The sequence below is a fragment of the Sinocyclocheilus anshuiensis genome, unplaced genomic scaffold (assembly GCF_001515605.1).
Source record: "Sinocyclocheilus anshuiensis isolate Anshui unplaced genomic scaffold, SAMN03320099.WGS_v1.1 scaffold2853, whole genome shotgun sequence".
In the NCBI taxonomy this organism is placed as follows: domain Eukaryota; kingdom Metazoa; phylum Chordata; class Actinopteri; order Cypriniformes; family Cyprinidae; genus Sinocyclocheilus; species Sinocyclocheilus anshuiensis.
In genome coordinates, this window is record NW_015536645.1 from 96,508 (window position 1) to 118,735 (window position 22,228).

Below are 22,228 nucleotides of genomic sequence, written 5' to 3' on the forward strand. Positions count from 1 at the left end.
CCCCCCCCCCAAAAAAAATACTGATAGTTTTGTTCAGTTAAAATCTGCCAAAGCAGAAGTAAAATTAAGTAAATTAAAGCCAAAATTATATTTAGTATATGTGACACACAGCAGCCAAAATAGCACTCATTTTATTTATTTTTTCCTTTTTATTCCAGACATTCCCAAATGCATTAACTATATATCATTAAATATCTCGATTCTCACCTTTATCGATTATACTAGTTGATAGTGTGCGATGGTCAAAGTAGCCTAATAATGTAGTCTATTAACTATACATAAAAACCTGTCTGTTTCGCCTTAACTGTCACCCCCCATTTTTTAAAATAGGCAACAAAGTGCACTATCCAAACTTAAATTGTTGTAATTTATGAACACTTTAGAATACAGACCTAAGGTTGGTCTCTTTTTAAAGAAGCAAAAGTGGAATTTTTTCAAAAAATTCAAGTATCAAAAAGTTATAGACGTCTAAATTTACTGTAAAGAAAATGCGCTATACTAATTTTATTTGATTTTATATATAGTAAATATTTTACATAACAGGTTTTACTCTAAACTTGGTATAAAATTAAAGCCTTGTGTCTAAATAAGTTATGTTCCAAATTTGAAGTTGATATGAAAACAATTGAGGTTCCTGTGAGATTTTATTTAGGGCGTTATACCACAAACAGCCACCGGGTGCCATCCAAACTCCATTGAATTTTTTTAATGCATTTTTCTGTCACAAATGTCTAGATTTCTCTGTAAATCTTACTTCTATCTCAAAATAACCACCAAATATGGAATCCTGAGAGTCAGACCTTTCCAATGATATGTATTTTGTAAAGATTATAAAAAGTTTTTGTAAAATACCGTAATACATTTTGTAATATGACACTCGACACCGCCCACTAAGGGGGAGGAGACCGCCAAAAGATTTTAAAGTACCATTTCCATGGTAACACAATGTTTCCATCTGCAGACTAGACTTTTTTTGTGATTGTGAGTTTTTGGAAATGGGCTGGTTTGAGTATTTCTGTTACTGCTGATTTCCTGGGTTTTTCACAAACATTTCTCTCTAGAATGTACTCAGATTGGTGCCAAAAAAAACTTATAGGTGTTAGAAGTCATGAGAGGATGCCCTGACTGGTTCTAACTCGAAAATGATATGTATTTTGTCAAGATTATAAAAAGTTTTTGTAAAATACCGTAACACATTTTGTAATATGACACTCGACACCGCCCACTAAGGGGGAGGAGACCGCCAAAAGATTTTAAAGTACCATTTCCATGGTAAACGATATGTCTGATTTCAAAATGGTTTTCACAGGATGAATCTTGGGCTTCTAATCTTTCAAATTATATATAATTTATGATGATTACTAAAATATTTGATAGAGAAAAAGGACAACAAAAAAAAAAAAGAGTGCAAAACGTCCCACAGGTGGGACGGTGACAGTTAAGGGTTTAATACGACTGACTTTATATTTAATGTGAATTTAACATAGACAATGTTTTTATTCATATTAACTTTCAAAGTTAGGCTACTTATAACACTTTCATTGTACAGAAAGACAGCAAAGAACATTTACATTATCAAAGAAAATTTTCACAGTCTAGAGTTCAAGCACTCTCAAAAACTCCCATTAAAATCACTGAAGCTGTTTACACTGTGAAATTAATATCTTACTTGCAGATTCATACACGCATCTGTGGTTTGTTGTTTCTAACGAGAGAATTTGCCAGAAAGAGGTATTCAGATGGTGAGTGAGTGAAGAAAACACCGGCATTTTAGCGATGACTCATCTGAACACCTCTGATTAGTCATTGCATTCATAAGCTCAAGAGCATCGTGTGTGATTGGTTATAATGCGCAGTGCTGTAAAAAACTCTCAGCGCCAGCCAGCAAACGCAGATTTGAATTTTAGAAGCTGATATGACGCGCTGAATGATTTAATCATGCTGGTGTGATTGTATCAAATATAGAAAATATTATTCGGCTATTTTTTGGCTTTTGGAAGCTGCATTCAAAATTCACTTGGCTTAGAAATCTGAGGGGGCACGTGCCTTTTAACTTGCTCAAAATCTTAGTTCATCTCTCAAAAGTAAGTATTTATGTTAATAAACGTATCAGTGCCATTAGAATGTAAAGTGCTTGTGTCATCATTCACAAACAAGATTGACTGAAAGAGACTGGATAGGATTCAGTTACACTTTTACTAGTGGTCCGAGAAAAAAACCCCCATACATTACACCGTCATTGTGATATAGAAAAGTTGTCTAGATGGTTGACTAGATCAACCATTTTGCATTTAATGACTTGTACAATTAACTAATGACTAGATGTTTTGAGCTGTTAATTTCATTGACGGATAATTTTCATCATAATTTTCGTCAACGACATTTTTTTCACCAACGAGACGATAACGAACTAAAACTCTTTTTGAATGACAAAAACTATGATGTAAATCTATTGATATTTTTGTCAATGAATAAAAACGAGATGAAAATGTTAGGGAGGGACGATTTGGGAAGAGATTCATTCAGAACGAATCTGCTGCGTGGTTCGAAGGTTAGATGCGCACATATGAACCGGCGGGACATAAACTAACATACACTTGCTGCACGTTGCATAAAATGTTAAAAAATGTCAAAATGTGGGAGTAAGAGAAGAGCAGACATATGGATAAATCTGACCAAATTGAGTTCTCTCTTGCGTCGTCAGGTTTTCAGAGCGCAGACACTGAAGCATACACACACAGAAAGCTACTCGTTCACGCCGCATGAACGGAGGATTACACACAAAATGATGTCGAATTGTCCGTTTTGACGAGTATTGTCGTAAACACAGTTAATTACGTCTTAAGTGAATGTAAACAGCATCAAATGTATCAGTGCATTGCATCCATTGCAGCTGTGCATTTGGTTTTAAAGGCTAATTTAGTTGCTATTGTCCGAGTCATTGATATTGATCAAGCAACAACAGAAAGACAGAAAATCACTCACTGCTCTTGACTGAAAAACTTTAGTAGCCCTAAAGATTCATCTAAATTTATTTATAGAAATAAATATGTCTGCTTGAAAGAATGAAGAATATGGTAAACAAGTTGCTATGAAGAATGCATAATTAGCCTATATAACCATTGGTATTTCATTAAAAAGAAGACCATGTTCTTGTTCTTTAAGAGAAGTGGTTTTATTTAATTTTAGCATAAAGGCATGTTGCGTCACTGCAGTAGCCGACTAAATTTACTGTAGATTTAGTCGACTATAATGAGAAACTGCTTTTATGATGTGCACAAGTGACTAGTTGATGTGGAGTAGTTATGAGAATTTCATTTCTGATCTAAGAAATGCACCTAAACGACTGAGAAAAACTGTAATACATCCTGCCATCTTAGAGACTTGAGAAGTTTTTTCAGGTTGTAAAGCAATATAAATAATAAATAATATATATAACAGTGAAATAATGTATTTTAGGGGATGCACCAGGAGAAAAGCAGAGGACCTAATACTGAGCCTTGTGACATGCCATACTTGTATTTGATGAGGTGTCTCAATTTACATGAACAAAATGTTTGTGGTCAAATAGGACTTAAACCACAAATGCCAACATAATTCTCAAGATGTCTGAGAGAATGTTGTAGTCTATGTTGTGAAAAGATTTAATACCACTAAAAGTAAGATGTAGTTGCAAGCAAATGAACCACATAGTTTAGTAGCTTAATACGAACAGTATCTAACATACATGTTGTTTGTTTTGATGTTTGCTGCTTTGTGCCATTAAACTGGGGTTAATTTGTATTTGTCTTTTTTCCCTTAGACCTGATGCTACTGAAAGTGGAAAGTCAAGATTTTAATGAAATTGAAAAGAAAGATCATGATTTCAGTTTTGTAGAAAAGTCATTTAGTTGCTCAAAGACTGAAACGACTTCACAAAAAAGAGCAAATGGAAGTTATTTCATCTGCCAACATTGTGGAAAAAGTTTTAACGGAAAAGGAAACCTTAACAAACACAAGCTAATTCACACTGGAGAGAAGCCTTTCACCTGCCCTCAGTGTGGAAAAAGTTTTACTCAAAAAGCAATCCTTGAGAGACACATTAGAATTCACACCGGTGAGAAGCCTTACACATGCATACTGTGTGGAAATAGTTTCGTTCAAAAAGGAATCCTCAAAACTCACATGAAAAGTCATACTGGAGAAAAGCCTTTCAACTGCAAACTATGTGGAAGAAGATTCGTTCAAAAAGCAAGCCTTAGAAACCACATGAGAATTCATACTGGAGAACAGCCTTACACCTGCCCTCAATGTGGACAGAGTTTCACTCAAAAAGGAAACCTTACACAACACATGAGAATTCACACTGGAGAGAAGCCTTACACCTGCCAACAGTGTGGAAGGGGTTTCACTCATAAAGGAAACCTTAAAAAACACATGAACAGTCACACTGGAGAGAAGCCGTTCACCTGCAATCAGTGTGGCAAGAGTTTCACAGCAGAACTAAACCTTAGGTATCACATGAACAGTCACACTGGAGAGAAGTTGTTCACATGTGGTCAGTGTGGAAAGAGTTTCAGACGTAAAGACACCCTTAATTTCCACATGAAGATTCACCTTTTATGACCAGTGTAATAAACAGTTCTTTGCCTTCACATCCATCATTTTGTCCAAATTTGACTTCCCCACCTTCATGACCTTCTTTCACACTGGTCTTCTTTTCCTCAGTTTCAAAAATTGAGTGGATGCAGTAAACACCCTCTAATGTTGATTGTATGGAGGAGTCACTCCAATCCATATGTTGATTTAAAACATTAGTTAAACTTCTGTCTCACTGTGAAATTTTATGCATAAAATGCACATGTTGTAAATCGACTTGAATATGGCTGCTGTTGGTGCTCATTGGTGACATCTGGAAGCTGGTTCCAGCAAGCAGTCTCATTATTGAACCTAGGTGTTTCTAGCTCATTAATTAGTCAAAAGTAATTAGTAAATGCAGCTTAAAATTTTGCAGTAAAGACAAATGTATACAGTCGAAGACATAGCCTTTTGAAGTATATGCCACTGATAGTATACATCACATGCACACTAGAAAGTTTCTTCTTCAGAAGTCATGTTTTAAGTGTAGTTTTCCACGTGTTCTCACTTCAACTTACGTACAGTGGCCTGATTTGTGACAGAATACACCCACCACCAGTGATGAATTCAGCAGATTGTCTTCTTCACCTACATCAAGGAAACAGGACTATTGAGGACTATGAGTTTCTTGAACTTACCAACCATCCAGATTTTAACGACATTGCCCTTAAGGACATTTTTGCGGATGACTAAATTAACCCATTTGCTTGCAGCTTCCCGGGGGTAAAGATCCACTAGTACAGGGGTAGGGAATGTCTGTCATAGAGAGCAGAGTTTACATTTACATTTAGTCATTTAGCAGACGCTTTTATCCAAAGCAACTTACAAATGAGGACAATAGAAGCAATCAAAACTATATATATCAGTGGTGTTCCGTCCATATAAGCTGCGAATGCACCGCATACCCAGGCCGTCTGAGAGAATCATGGGCTAATTAATATAAACATGATTATAAGTTGATCCCTTGTAATTTGAGATGTGACTTCAAGCTTAATAAAGTGTTGGGAATAAGTTTCTGTAAATCTAAGTCAGTTGCGGTTGCTTCCGGGCGAGTGGATTCTCGGCAGGTTTCTCGCCTCCGCTCTGTTGCTATAACTCGTCAGGATTATAGCGTGTTCTCAGTGATTTGCTGGTCTGCGGGAGGTTTCATGCGCGAGATAAGCTGTCCGCAAAATGCTCGCCCAAGCGGAAAAATGCGCTGTTGCTGTCAGATCTCGACTGCCTAAACTTGTGGAAGCCCGTTTCCGCCACTGCATAAAAAAAAGAAAAAAAAGAAAAAGGTAATTGCGACTTTTCATCTCAGAATTGCGTGATATAAAGTCACAATTGCGTGTTAAAGTCCAATTTTGATGGAGGGAAAAAAGACTGATATGTTCTCAGAATTGCGAGTTTATATCTCACAATTGCGAGAAAAAAAGTCTGAATTGCGAGATATAAACTCGCAATTCGGACTTTTTTTCTCTCGCAATTCAGACTTTTTTTCTCAGAATTGCGAGTTTGTATCACGCAATTCTGAGAAAAAAAGTCAGAATTGTGAGATAAAAAGTCGCAATTACCTCTTTTATTTTTTATTCAGTGGCGGAAACGGGCTTCCATATAAACTCGACTAAATCATATGAAAAAAAAAACATCATAACCGTATATTTTCCGTATACTTGTGTCGCTTACAATTCAAGTCCTTTTCTGATTTTAATTTTTGTTTGCAACGTTACATGGCAATATTTTAAAGATATTATTATTATTTTGTTTATTTATTTAATGAAACTTTTTTTTTGTGTGTGTGTGTGTGTGTTTTGCATGGTCTACTATTGGAGTAGTGTCACCCGGGTGGGAATTTTATCACCTGCCTGTAGCCTTAGTGTAATCCAGGGGCCTGTTTCAGAAAGTTTGCAAAGAAAAGCGAGCATTTCACATCCTGACTTGAAATAACCTAACATCAATCGGGACTAAAGTTGTTTCATAAACAACAATTAAAGTTCACGCAATCTCACTAATTTGATTGATCCAGGTTGGTATCATAAAGTAACTACGTTATTTGGTGTTTTTTACTCGGAAAAGCAGCTGTTTTCTAGCATTTGAATAACTACCTGAAACTAGGCTATAGAAGAAGGATTGGAGATGAATTTCCATCTCACTAATTTGATTGATCCAGGTTCAGTGGCTGCGTCCGAAACCGCATTCTCAATGAGTAGGTACTTAATTTCAACAAGTTCTTACTTCTCACTAAAAGAGTATGTGCTCTACAGCCAAATCCCGTTTAGTATGAATGCGATCCAGACATCATCCGCCATGTTGATGTTATCATGTGACTTACGACACTATAACAAGCGTCAGTCACACTTTTAAACACATTTCAGTTTTGCTATAGTAAATCTACAAATTCACACTCTGTGTACCATATTCAAGTGATTTTACTATGATTACGTACAGCAATAAATGAGTGAGGTTGACATGGCAACCAGATACATCGCAAGGCAGTGCTTCTATTTTGCCACACTAAATTAGTGACATGTTGAAAATAATGCACAATAAACAGGAAGCTTTTATTAAGCTAGTTTTATTATATGTATTATACCGTATTGGCCCGAATATAAGACGACCCTGATTATAAGACGATCCCCCTTTTTCCAGATGTACCTTTTGGACCTCCACGCTGTTCAATCCTTGTGTTGTTTTTTTCTGAACACAAAAGGTGATTTTGGTCAAGTTTGTTCTGCTGGTTTCTGTTCATACAACATCAGTCAATGGAGCCCAAGTTTCAGAAGCTTCATGGAATTATTTGATGATGCTTTTGAAGCTTCTGAAACTCGGGCTCCATTGGAAACAAAATGATCTTTCTTCATAATTCATCAGTCATCAGTCCAAAAGAAGTGAAATAAAGATAGATTAACGTGATTATTACGTTTTGAATATGGATTTTTCTTACAAAAACGCATCGATTCGCTACAGGACTCCTTTGTTCACCCCCCCCGGAGCCGTGCGAGACACTTTTTTTTATGGAAGGATGCTCTTTATTTAACTTCTTTTGGACTGATGAACTGCAACCCGTGCTGACTAACATTAAACAGCTTGGAAGATCAAAGACAATTTTTAATATAACTCCGATTGGATTCATCTGAAAGAAGGAAGTCATATACACCTAGGATGGCTTGAGGGTGAGTAAATAATGGGCTATTTTTCATTTTTGGGTGAACTATCCCTTTAAGTGTTTATGTAGTTAATAAAGTCTTACTTGTACCACACTTGAGGTTGTTCATTGTTTGCTCATAACTGAAGTCTTTCTTGCAGTAGTATTGTACAGCAAGAAAGTTATTTTCCTTAACCGGGAAATTAACGTTCTTAGAATTGACAGACAATTAAGACTGAGATGTCAAGTAAATACTTACAGTGGATCTAAATATTTATAACTAGTTATAATTAGTTATGAATATTTCCCCTTTGAGCTGATTCGCTACATCTAATTATTGCTTGGATTTTATACTTTAGTTATTTATTAGTCTAAACTTAAATATCTCCTTTACTTTTTGTTTTGATTTAGCTTTACTTTACTTTTTCTTTATTATCTTATGGTATTTTCCCTTTTATTACATGTTTCTCTCTGTGGTCTTGAGTGGGGGGGTGTGTGTGTGTGTGTGTTTGTTTGTTTTGTTCCCTCCAGTCCTGCTCAACCAGCCTGAGACTCCCTGCCTGTTGGTTCCCAAAGGCGGTCTGCCAACAAAGCCTGGTGCTGAGAACCTAATCTCTGATACTAGCCTGCTTTGAGTTCCTCTGATTGCATGCTCAGCTGTTCTCTGATCTGGTCTTCTCCCCATCCTTCCGCCTGGTTTGGCCAACAACTGAGACTGATCTCCAGACTGTCTACTTCTTGGGGCATAGTTCTCTTCCTGCTGGTTGGAGCTGTCTCAAGATTGTCCACCCCGTGCTGTGTGAACTTGCGTGTTTTCACTCACTCTGCATTTGGGTCCCTTTCGGCTGATCCTGACAGTTTATGCTTCCCAAAATGAGATGAAATTGTTTTTAAGCACTTGACTAATCATTTGAACAGCTGCTTTGAAATTCTTATGAATAGAGTGATTCAATCCAAGTCTCTAAAGTGACTGTATGAGTTTCTTTCTTCTTTTCAACATAATGGAAGATATTTTGAAAAATGTTGGTAACCAGACAGTTGATGGTAGCCAACGAAAATCATAGTATGAAAAAAAAAATACTATGGAAGTCAGAGGCTCCCAGCAATGGTTTGGTTACAAACATTCTTCACAATATCATCTTGTGTATTCAAAAGAAGAAGAAAAAAAACTCATACAGGTTTAGAGCATGATGGTGAGTAAATGATGACAATTTTCATTTGTGGGTGAACTATCCCTTTAAAAAAGGGGTGTCCAGACCAGTTCCTGGAGGGCCACTGTCCTACATAGTTTAGCTCTATATATATAATTAAACACACCTGAACCAGCTAATCAAGGTCTTCCGACACACAGAAGGTATGTTCCGATTGACAGGGTCCCTACGCAGTGTTCACTCCTCTCTGCTCCCTAAGCACGGGATATCCATTGAAGTGGACTTCGCTGACAAATATTGCTCATTTGGAATGCCCTGGAACAACATCAAAGAAAGGCAATGATGGGGTCACACAGATTATGATATACCATATATAAATATTGTAATTTATTTTACTTTCAAGTTTAAATGCATATAAAATACATATACATTTAGACTATATTAGATACATAATTTTATGTTTAGACTGTTAACAGATTGTATTGTACAATTTCTTTCCCACACGCAGCCTCATAGTTAACTCTCCTGAGATAAAGTAAAATAAAAGACAGAGCCTAAGCTGTTTCTCACCAGTTTTACTTAGTTTCACCTATTCATACAATACAATAAAATGTAAAATTCATTGCCATAACCATAAATAAATACTCAAATTTGTATAATAATAACATTTATTGTAACCCCTCTATTGCAGAGCCTTAAAAAACTCTTTCAACGGCTCTGCTCCATCATTAGTTCTGACTGTTGACGCGGTGTGCAATGACGGGTGATTTTTTTTCCCTCTCCACTTCCTGTGAAGTGATGTATCGATGTTCCCTTATTCCCTATGCCGTTCGCAGAGCACCTTCAAACTGAACATGTTCGCTCCCTTTGGATTGGAATTAGAGGGTGACACGGGAGTGGATTTTCAAACCTCTCCTGTCCCACTCTCACAAAAAAAAATCCCCTCCCATCCCAATCCCACGAAAAAACTTGGGGGAAATCCTGTCCCGTCCCAATCCCAGAAGAATGACTCCCATTCCCTTCCACTCCCGTGTTGTGTTTTTTTGGCCAGAAACTGTCAGTTACAGTAAAAAAATACAGTACAGATCACAGCATGCCCACCTTAGTTGAATAAAAATCCAAAATGTAGTTTTTTATGTTATTTTATTGAACTGAAAGCCAGCCACAGCTGAGGTATCATTTTCCGACAGTAGTCGTTGCAACGTGGCTTTCATGTCTGACTCCATTTTGATTATGATTTTCGCGGATACAAAGTTCATGGGGAAGCCTTCTTGTTCTCTTGTATTATTGGTGGTTGGCATTGGCATACCAACTTGGTGCATTACCGCCACCAACTGTGGAGCACGTCATTCACTTAACCAGCCACACCAAAGCAAACAGGAGGAGAGCATGAAGAGACAGGGCAACTAGAATTGAATTAAAAATTTAAATATATAGTTTATTTATATAAAAGGTATATTTGCATATAAAGTTGGGTATCATAGTGTTATTACGATTCCCGGTCCCCGGTTCCCATCCCGCAGGATTCCTGAACAAAATGTCAGCCTCTAGAGTACATCGAACTGAGACAGATTTTAGTTGGGCCTAGATCCAAAGTGTTCTGCTATCATTAAATAAAGAAAATGTTGACACTTACTTAGAAAGGGTGCATCAAATTTATGAATACAGACTCGAGAAGAAGGACCTAATAAGGTTCATAGTGGTACATATCTGTGCCGCACACATGGTGAAAACCATCTCAAATGCTATCAGCAAAGTGACAAAAGAAAAAGGATTGCACAACTTTGCTGTTTGGCTTTGCACTTTTGTCTTGATCAAGCAATCTTTCTACAAAAAATCACGATCATTGGACACTCCCAGTTTACCTCTGAATTTGCTAAAGTGAGATAGAAGGCATTGGATATTTTGGAGAAGGAAGACACACCGTGTGGAAGATAAGCATTGTGGAAGATAACTTGAATGAATGTGAATAATAATCACACTACTCACAGGACACTACTTGGTCTTTTCCCGCTATAGAGTGGTATTTTCCCTGGTAACAGAAAAATATGCTCCAGAGTGCAAAAACCAACATGACCAAAAACACATGATTGTGAGCAAACCAGGGACACCAACAGCCATGTTGAATGTTAGTTTAGGATTGTAAAAAATTCAATCCTTCAATGTAGAAGAAAAATGAGGCCAGTAAATTTTATCTGCAGACTTCATTCATCTTTACAGAGAACACATGTTTGAACATGGTCTGCCATTAGAATCAAAACTTTCCACAGCCCAAAAAAGGGGAAATAATTTGAGCTAACAGAAGAACAATGGGCCAAAAGACTTGCCACATAGAAAAACTCAAAATACTACAGTGTCCCTTCTATCATGCCTATGGCAAAAAAGCTGGAAAACAAAAATACTGATAAAATGAGACCATAAATAAATAAAAAATGAATAAAAATTTTCAGCCATGATATTCCCCAATATTGCCACGGGAGCCGTTTCAACATTTGTCATGGCTGACGCCCAAATCCACTATAATTTTAGAAATAATACTGTTGTTGTGTCACAGAATGTAGTTTGAAGAGTTTTTAGGTGAGAATGTAGTTATTTAAACTTCAAATATGCGGTTTGTTAATAAAGATAACGACTATTTGAAAATTTGCTTTGACATTTTTGGAGATGTGAGCTCCAGGGCGTCAGCGCTCATGAACCCGCCGAGAGCAGCCTCACCTTGGCCAGATCTTCTGGAATTTGCCGCTGGCTCTGATGTCTCTATAGTGGTTAAATATGATAGATTTCCACTCTACGCAGGGTCAACATGAGGAAAGCAGCTGGTTCAGATGGAGTCACTGGATGGATCTTGAAGGCCTGTGCAGACCAGTTGGCAGAGGTATTTACCGCCATTATCAACCTCTCGCTATTACAGTCTGCTGTCCCCACCTGCCTCAAGTCAGCGACGATCATCCCAGTTCCAAAAAAACCCACAGTAAACTGAATGACTATCGTCCAGTTGCTCTAACCCCTACCATCACCAAATGCTTTGAGAGACTCGTACTCTCTCACGTCAAAGCTTACCGAGCAAACAGATCGACAGAAGATGCAGTCATCAAAGCTCTCCACACTGCACTTACACGCGTGGATTACGAAAACACTTATATAAGAATGCTGTTTGTGGATTTCAGTTCAGCTTTTAATACAGTCATCCCCCACAAACTCGTTCAAAAACTGAGCAACTTGGACCTAGGCAGTTCACTGTGCACATGGATACTGGACTTCCTGCGCAACAGACCTCAGAATGTCAGGATGGGAGGCCACACATCATCAGAATGTGCGTCAGTTGGTCCGCACATTCCCTTAGTACATACCCTGATATATTATCTGGAACTGCAGCTTTCCTTGGATCAACACCACGAAGGGTCCTTCGGACGTCAGCTGGGTCGAGACAAAGTACTGAATCATCTGGGCTGTGGGGGAGTTTCATTTTCACCGTGTTGTTCTTTTCTTCAAACCTGCTGAAGTAAGTATTGAGTGTATTAAGAAAGTCAGGGTTGTCATTACAGAATGTTTGGGAGGACTTGTAGTCTGTAATAGACTTGATGCCTTGCCACAAGCGCCTGGGATTTTTTGTATCAGAGAAGTAACTCTGAATTTTCTGTCCATAAGCACGCTTTGCTGCTCTCACACTCAAGTTGGTCCTGGCCAATCTAAGTGCGTCTTTATCCCCAGAATAAAAAGCAGCATTACGTGCCTTCAGGAGCATACAGACCTCTCTGGTAAACCAGGGTTTCTGGTTAGCACATGTGGTAATATTCTTAACAACAGTCACATCCTCCACACACTTGGATATGAATCCCATCACCGACTCAGCATACTCCCCTAGATTGATGTACTGATTGACAGTGGCAGCCTCTCTGAAGATATTCCAATCCGTACATTCAAAGCAATCCTTAAGTGCCGATACTGCTCCCTTTGGCCATGTCCTTATCTGTTTCACAGACGGCTTGCTCCTGATTAGTGGCCTGTATGCCGAAGTTAATATAACAGAGAGATGGTCAGACTTTCCAAAGTGGGGGTAAGGAGCAGCCTTAAAGGCCTGTTTGATGTTTACATAGACTCGATCTAGTGTGTTTGCTCCCCTAGTTGTGAAGTCTACATATTGGTAGTAATGTGGTAGTACCGTCTTCAAGTTGGCCTGATTGAAATCTCCAGCGATGATATTGACACAATCTGAATTTGTGTCTTGCATTGCGCTGACAGTCTGGTACAATGAGGACAGAGCATCTTTTATGTTTGCATTGGGCGGAATGTAAACCGCGGTAATGCTGACGGCTGTAAATTCTCTGGGCAGGTAGTATGGTCGATTTAAGTGTCAGAAACACTATATCTTCCAAACAGTGACTTAAAAGTATTTCTGTATTGATGCACCAGTCATTAATGTAGATACACACTCCCCCTCCTCGAGATTTACCGCTGAGAATATAGTCTCTGTCAGCACGGAATGTTGTTAATCCGTCCACCTGTATAACGCTTTCGGGAACAGCGAGTTTAGCCATGTATCCGTAAAGATAAGGACACAACAGTCTATTATCTTGCGTTGAGTAGTTAGACTCAATTTCAGGTGATCCATTTTGTTTTCCAGAGAGAATTGTTTTGCCAGCAGAATAGACGGGATCGCAGGTTTGTAGGGGGTAGCCTTTAGCCTGACGCTAATCCCCACACGAGTGCCACGTTTGTGTAGTCTCTCGCACCGCTTGCGTCTCGCCCTGCGTCGGTCAGTGGTGGTAGGCCAGTCCGCTGCTGTATAGGCCTCTGGATCTTGTCGCCGTAGGATCCCAAGCTCACGGAGCTCATGGAGCATTTCGGGTTTCAGTAAATGAGGCTGATGTTACTGGCAGGTAAGGAGATGAGGCTGGTGTTACTCGCAGGTGAGAAGGAGGCTGATGTTACTGGCAGGCACCTGATTTGGCTGCAGTGAATGAAACACAACAGGCTGGCAGTATGCTCACTCTACCCAGTATTTTACTTCACCTTGAAGATCTAAGGGACCCTGATTATTTGCCATCATGCAACAGAAGGACCACATCTGATTTACTGTGCCTGCCAAGGTGAGGGGAACTGGGGAATCCCAAATGTGGCACTCTTTTACTCGCCGAATTGCACGTTCAACAAGGATACGAAGTCTGGCAATGGCCTGGGTTCTCTCCGTTTCCTCTCTGCTGAACTGGTCATGGTGCATAAAAGGGGGAATGATTCATTTTGCCCTAACATCCTCCAGTAGCTTTCCAATGAGGAAGCACGTGTCTGCCATAACCTCATCACCTGGCTCCAGCAAGTCCAAGATTCCTGACTGCCTTGTCAACTCCTTGTCAGAGATAGAGCCAGTGAATAACTTTGATGCAAATGTGATTGCACCACAGGGGGCAACTCCAGTTAAAGCTTTGAAGGTGGTGTAGCTTTTGTAGGTTGAGAATGTTTCAGAGTGGAGGGTAATTGCACAAAATTCAGATGTGAGAGCCCAGAGGCAATCAATAATGGCCCTCACATTTGGGCAGTACTGCTGAAATTTCACAGGCATTGTTTTTCTCTCCTGCTCCTGGGTCATCTAGATTGGAACTTATCCCAACACAAGTTACAAGTAGTTTGACCATGTGATTATAATGTGACTCACTGTAGAAGTGCTCACTCCAAATATCTTGGCCAAAACTCTCTCTAAGGCCAACAGCGACCTGCAAGCAAAACATGAAAAACTCATCAATGAGCTGGATCTTACGCTTGGCTTAACGACCTCTTTCTGTACAGTGGAAATTCCAATCCTCTTGGCTTTGGACCAGTACACAACCTTGGAAGCAGAGGACTCAATAGATCTCCAGAAAACAAAAAAGATGTTTTTTGAGGAGAACCTTGTAAAATAGCTGAAGTCTTCTTCAGACAAACACCATCTATCCAGTAAAGCCCGAGAGATGGTAAGCCTTGACACCAATTCTTCCAGCTCCTTTATTTTGTCCTTTTTTCCAATGCCTCATCAAGTGCACCTAATTAAAGTAAAGCAAACAATAATAAATGTATTGTTTTGTGTTAAACAGGACACTTTATTACAAAACAACTAATTAATTTGGTAAGTAACTATTACAGATTTATGCAGTAATACACCAGTTAGAACATCACTTCAAATCCTTTATTCACTCCAATAGAAGTTAAATAAGTTTACACAAGTTAAATAACCTCACAAGCTATTATTAAATGGAGCAGCAGACCCCACAAATAATAAAAACAACACCTTACTAACATGGTTAACTGCTACCATAATTGTATATATCTTAACAATATATATAAAACATACGATACTTTATTATGTCTATAGTTGCCCATATTTGTAGTTATTGTATTAGATAACAACTAGCTACACTCACCCGGGGGCTGGACGGCTGTTGTAATCATGCTCCTGCACCAGCAGTGCCGTATCAACACTCTCCATTACGACATCTACTGCGTCCTCTACACCACAAACACCTTTTGCCATCCGAGTCTGGCGTGATTTAACTTCTCCCCAACTGTTCCACGCAAACCTGGAAGGCACAGCCTGCGGTGTAAGATATTTACGACTGGACTCTCGATGGACACGGACCTCATCCTCCGTGAAGTGCTTAGCACACACAAAAGTGCTACCTTAACTCACAGTAAATGCCACTCCCTCTTCTCTTCGTATAGCCCAAATCCAACGCTTTTTTACATTTTCGTTGGTGGGAAAGCTATGAAATGATAAATATGGTTGCTTTTTCTTTGAATTAGTACATAAAGGTACGCTACACGCCTGATTGCTTTTGGTCTCCGCCATTGTTCGGCAAGCGAATGAAGCTAGCGCTTTCACCGGAAAATAATTTTCCCTACTTCTAGTTTGCATATGTCACTGTGACAAGTGAGGCGGGGCCGAGAGCCATGGAAACGGAGCGAGGCCGGTGGAGTAAATGATAATGAGCGACACCTGCGCCACTCACTGGTCTCGAGTCCCACGTAGGAGCTCCGCAAGGATAAAAAGAGGAGTAACGATAGTGAAGGAGGAGAGAGGACCAGGCCTGGATTATTTATGTTGTTGTTTCATTATGTTTAATCTTTTACATTCATTTTGTGTTTGGTTATTAGATTATTAAAGTTTTGTGTTTAAATGTTTGCCGGTTCCCGCCTCCTTCTTCCCGATCTACGAATTTTGTTACATTGGTGCCCAAACCCGGGAGGAAGGAGGGACACGCTGTCAGAGAGCTGCTGAGGGGGATCGTGGTGCTGAGGAGATCGGACAGCATTAGGGAGGGGAGACCGCCAGTGGCTGCCCGAGGCGGTGGTGCTGGAGCAGTTGTTCAACTGGTGGGACGGAGAGCTCGCTGCTGTGCTCCTGGGTCGAGGAGGGGTGGCTGCCGTCTGAGAGGGAGCGGAGGAGTCGGCTCTGTCCGCCATGATTGGGGAGGAGCAGGGAACGGGGGACTCGCAGCCGGCTGCCCTCAACCGGAGGACCCATCGCCGTCCATCAGGAGAAAGAGGAGCATATGGCCATCTACCAAAGATGTCCAGTACCATCGCATGTCACTGCAAGTGAGAGCCTCTCAGCTGGTTGAGGACCAAGCGGCAGTGTGTCCGAGAACTGGTCCAAGAATTTTTTTTCTTTTCCTCTCTCCCCTCTCTCGTCTCTGTCTCTTCTCATCCTTCCGTCTCCTTTTCTCTGCCTCGTCTGTCCTTACCCCCAGGTATGCTGTGGCCGCCGTGATCGGCTCCCCCGGGGTGAGTAGAGCGCAGTCTCGTGAGCACCCCCCGGCCTGCGTGGGGCGATGGGGGTATGTGACGAGTGGGGCAGGGCAGAGAGCCGTGGGAACGGAGCGAGGCCAGTGGAGTGAATGATAATGAGCGACACCTGTGCCACTCACCGGTCTCGAGTCCCACGGAGGAGCTCCGGAAGAATAAAAAGAGGAGTGACAACATTGAAGGTGGAGAGAGGACCAGGCCTGGATTATTTATGTTGTTGTTTTATTATGTTTTATATTATTATGTTTTACTTTCATTTTGTGTTTGTTCGTTTATTAAAAATTATGTTTAATTGTTCGCCGGTTCCCGCCTCCTCCTTCCCGATTTTTACATTTTTTTTTAAGTGAAGTAAGTCGATCAAATCACGGTTACTCTTAACAATTTACACAGAGTGCTTGTCTTCATAGACGGAAAGGAAACATGGAGAAAACTGTTCACAGCTGGAAGTGTCGGAGAACTGATAGCCTCAACCAAAACTGAGCTGTCCCAGCAAGTATGTCTTGATCAAATATTTAGATTTGACAGATTTTCAAGAATTCATTGACACTGATGTGAATGAAGGAGTGCGAGAGCTTGACAAATTTCAACTATATTATATTGCAAGCATCACCCAGGATCCATTAGAAGAAAGTGTTCAATCATTACAGTTAAACCATTAATGGCTTTCACTCTTTATATTAGTAGTGGTCAAAGTAAAAATTTAAATAATGTTTTTGTCATTTCTTAGAGTCATTCAACAGATGCAACTTGGACTGATAGCAACTGGCTTGCTGACACTGCTTGAAGAAAAAGCCCCTACAATCCTGAGAGAACATGAAGAAGCAAAGACACTGTCTATCTCCTCAAGAAAGTTACTTGTTAAAGATGCTGTCAGTGACTTCCATGTTTCTTGTAGAGAAAGAAACTTTTCTTGTAGAGAAACATGGATTGCGAGTACAGTATATGGTTGTTTGCACTCTAATGTTATAAATACTATCCATTAAAGTCTGAAGTACCAGTGTTAAGTCAGATTTTTTTTGTCTATGTTTGTGTTAGCCATTTCTGCAACTGTATTCTTTTAATGAACTTGCATGTGCAAAATGTGGTTTAAATGAGAAAGCTAAATGTGAATTTTAACATTCAATTCATGATAAAGTAATCATTTCAAATATAATTTTATTGGTAACACTTTATTTTAAGTATCAAATTTTAGCTATTAATTAGTTGCTTATTACTAGCATATTTGCTGTTTATTAGTACTTATAACGCACATATTAATGCCATATTCTGCGTGACTGTAGTTTAGATCCCTTAATTCACCCCGTACCTAATCTTAACAACTACCTTACTAACTATTAATAAGCAGCGAATTAGGAGTTTGTTCAGGGAAAACTCTTAGTTAATAGTGAATATGTGTTCCCTATTCTAAAGTGTTACCATTTTATTTTAAATTAATCTTTTGCATGTGACTTGTATCTTCACTTCATCAAGATGAGCTGTGTTACACTATGTTGAAGATCCTCATTCATCTTCTTCCACCCACGGCATCTGGGAGAAGTGTTGCTGGCAGTAAATGCTGTGTGAATTCTGCCATCTCATACCTGTTGGAGCTAGTGCCAGTATGCTTTTCACTGTGTTAGCTTGTGATAAACAAATCTGTTTCTCATGCAGTAACATTTTCTGATGCTTTTCATTGTTTCATTTCTGTAGGCTGGTACCAACGTGACCTCCTTGCTCAGTCAATCCATGAAAGGGTCCCTGAAGTAATCTCAGCCACAGTTGGTTTCCATCGGTTCTCTAGGACATGGAGCCCAGTACGTAATTGTGGCAAAGAATGATTCTTTTGCCCTTCCACTTGATGTTGAAAGCCTGACTTGTGCTGTGGACAGACTTTTCAAATTCTTCTGGCTGTGCAATCTTCAGTATCCATGCCAACTGTCACGCATGTCACATTTTGAGAAAATGTCCCACATTTTCATCAGTCTGTTGGTTTTTAATTGTCATATTAAGACAAGTGCATTTCCTTAATAAATTTACTTTTTAAGAAAGCTTTTTATTTAATATTTTTGCGGCGTAGTTTCATCTATATTTAACAGCGCTTCATCAGAAGTAGCAACCCGCCTCACACAAATACAACAGCCATTTTTAAAATCCTATCCAATGGCTGAAAAGAAAAGAGTAAACGGTCACGATAAGGCTGTGACAGCTGTCAATCAAAATGTGGAGCGGGTGATTCCTTGTGTTCCCTGTCAGAAAACAAACCTGCCTGTGTTCCGGATAATTCGGTAAAGTAACCCAGCAGGCACACAACGTCATAAGACGTTGATATTTGGTTAAATTTCGGTTGCGACGTCGGGTGACCAAAATTCAATGTAAATTCAACGTCTAATGTCAATGTTAAACTGATTAATGTCCATTACCGATGTCAACCGACGTTGATATTTAGTTGTTTTTGTCGACGTCAAATATTGACGTCAACCCGATTTTCATTTTCAACCAAAATGCAACGTCTGTCTGACGTCATGTCCAACGTCAACCTGACATTACATAGACGTCCAGTGCCTGCTGGGAAAAGCTATTTTACAAGACGTCATAATGGTAACAAAAAAGAGAAAATGTTCTTTTAGTAAAGACTGGACTAGGACATATACCTGGGTGAATGTCTGTGGTTGGCAACATTGCTCAGCGCTACGAAAACACGTTTTCCAAATCTGTTTCGCCAATATCATAATATTACAGTTTTAACTGAGGGTGCTTTTCACTGTGTGAGAAAATGGACGTGTGGCGTGAGAAAAGTGTCAATTTCGTGAGTCTCACTCTGAATGCATGAGAGTTGGCAGCCCTGCTGTAAATCAGTATTTACATAGCATAACAGTAGTAAATGTATCTGTCTCACATGTGTCCCGCATTGTCCCTCAAAATCACATCTACTGTCCCGCAACAGATCTATTGCCAGGTGGTCACCCTAATGCCAACTGGCTTCTGTTTTTTTTTCATTTGAGTATACATATGACCTACCTTTGTCCCAGTCTTCTTGCAAATGATCAAAGGTTATGGAATTGATTGCAAAATTGCAGTCTCGTCCCTAATTGAAATAAGCATGTATACCTGTCCAAAGTGTCTTCAGAATGTTTCTGTTGAAACAAAGCAGTTAATTTAAGTTAATTCAAAATGGTTGCCCCAGAACATATCACAATTTCTATTCATTTTTAAAACATCTTAGCAGAGATCATTTTAAAATGAATTCATGCCCTTCGGTAGAGTCAGGACACGTTGAAAAAAATAGATGTATCCAGTCAAATTGATGAAAGCAGAATAAGTAATTTTGGAGATAATGTCCAAATATCTGAAAAAGAGCAAGTTCCTTAGAGCAGTTTAAGTCTAACAGACTGCTGCTGCTGCTTTTGCTGCCCGCATGTATGCTTCTGCTAATGTAACTTATACTGATGTTCAAAAACTTATAACCTGCACAAAAGAAGTCATTGATCGAGACTTAGGTCATTTGCAAGAAAAGACTAATACTTTACTGAACGACATGAATTTTCATGTCACTGAAAATATCGGCGTGGACATTATGCATGATGTGCTGGAGGGGGTCGCACCTCTTGAGGTCAAATTGATGCTGTGGGATTTCATTTATGAGGAGAAATGTTTTTCTCTGGAACTATTAAATGAAAGAATAGCAGCGTTTGACTGGCTATGGAAATCAAAAAAATAAACCTAGTGTAATTGTCAATCTGAAGACATCTGAAAATGCTATTTAGCAAACTGCATCACAGGTGTGGTGTTTACTACTAGCGTTGCCTTTTCTGTTAGGTGATTTAATTAATCCAAAGAGCCCACATTAGCATATTTTCCTGTTGTTGAGGGAAATATGTGACATAATTTTTGCATCTGTTGTGTCAAAAGGGCTCGCTGCTTATCTGAATTCAAGTTTCTTTATCCTGACAGGAATCTAATTCCTAAACATCACTATATGACACGCTATCCGAATATTATGACTTTATTTGGACCTCTTTCCAAGTTGTGGTGCATGAAGTTCGAAGCAAAACATAACCCTCTTAAGCGACAGGCCCAAGTAGTATGCAACTTTAGAAATATTTCAAAAATGCTGGCTCACAAACATCAGATCCAGCAAACGTACCACTGGAAATTGAGCTCACCACTCAATTTTGAAATGACTGTGCCCAATGCTTTCCCAGTTGTGATTGTATCTTTGTATAAGGGTGACAATTTGCTTGACAAGCTAAAGACAGACTCTCATTTTGAGATTCTAGCTTATACCACTTCAATTCATGTGACCAATAATATCTGTTTTTTTTGGGGACAACATACCGGACAGGATGCGTTCTGACTTTAAAAGCAGATGAAAGGGGAGAACCTTTATTTGGTGAAGTCATACACATTCCCCAAAGTGAAAGAGAATGTGCACTTATATTCCTCAGAGTTTTAAGAGTTAAATATTTTGATGAACACCTTTTTTTCTTTGATGTCATCAGAACCAAAGTTTTTGACATGGCAAAGCTGCCTGGTGACTTGATAGATTACATACCTTTAGATATTGTATCATTTTGTGATCAGCAATATCAGAATGAGCTTTATTGCCAGGTATGTTTTCACATACGAGGAATTTGTTTTCATGACAGAAGCTTCCGCAGTGCAACAGAATGACAGTGACAGAACAAAAACACAGATAATAAAAGAAGAATAAAAAAAAACAAATTAGAACAAGTAAATAAGGAATAACAATATATAAATTGACAATTGTATGTGCAGGTATATTACAATAGACAGTTTTGTATGTACAGGTATATTATGTGCAAATTTGAGGTATAGACTAAGTATGCATGTTAGATAGATAAGTGTATGAGTGAATAAATAGTGTTGTGTGTTCCACAGTTATTGTCAAGTGTTCATGAGATGGATGACCTGAGGGAAGAAACTGTTCCTGTGTCTGGCCGTTCTGGTGCTCATAGCTCTGTAGCGTCGACCAGATGGCAACAGTTCAAAAAGGGAGTGTGCTGGATGTGAGGGGTCCAGAGTGATTTTGCCAGCCCTTTTGCTCACTCTGGATGAGTACTGTTCTTGAAGAGAAGGGAGGGTTGTACCAATGATTCGCTCAGCAGTCCGGACTACCCTCTGTAGTCTTCTGAGGTCAGATTTGGTAGCTGAGCTGAACCAGACAGTTATAGAAGTGCAGAGGACAAATTCGATGATGGCGGAGTAGAGTAGAACTGCTTCAGCAGCTCCTGTGGCAGGTTGAACCTCCTCAGCTGGCAAAGGACATGATCCGATGATGAAATCAGAAAAATATTATTTTCAAAAGACAAGTTGCTATCTAATATAACACCCAGATTTTTGACTGTAGAGGAAGTAACAGTACATCCGTCTAGATGTTAATTGTAATATAAGAGATTCTGTGTACGGTTTTTTGGTCCAATAAGTAATCTCTCTGTCTTACATTTGTGCTCAAGACTACGAATTTCTTTCTTGAGAGAATGGGAATTACTGTTGTAACATGGCGCAGTACGTTTTTTTCTCTAACCTTTTTCAATTTGATGGGGGCGACAGCTTCTAA

At 39.3% G+C, this 22,228-nt stretch overlaps 1 protein-coding gene across 1 annotated transcript in view; it reads left to right on the top strand.

Annotated features, from left to right (window-relative positions):
* Nucleotides 1-4,766, top strand: part of LOC107654343 (gastrula zinc finger protein XlCGF8.2DB-like) — a 12,369-nt gene extending 7,603 nt beyond the window's left edge. The window contains exon 2 of the mRNA XM_016441383.1: nt 3,803-4,766. Within this exon, the coding sequence (XP_016296869.1) occupies nt 3,808-4,605 (798 nt within the window). The 5' untranslated portion in view covers nt 3,803-3,807 and the 3' untranslated portion in view covers nt 4,606-4,766. The remainder of the gene's footprint in view (nt 1-3,802) is intronic.
* The last annotated feature ends 17,462 nt before the right edge of the window (nt 4,767-22,228 follow it).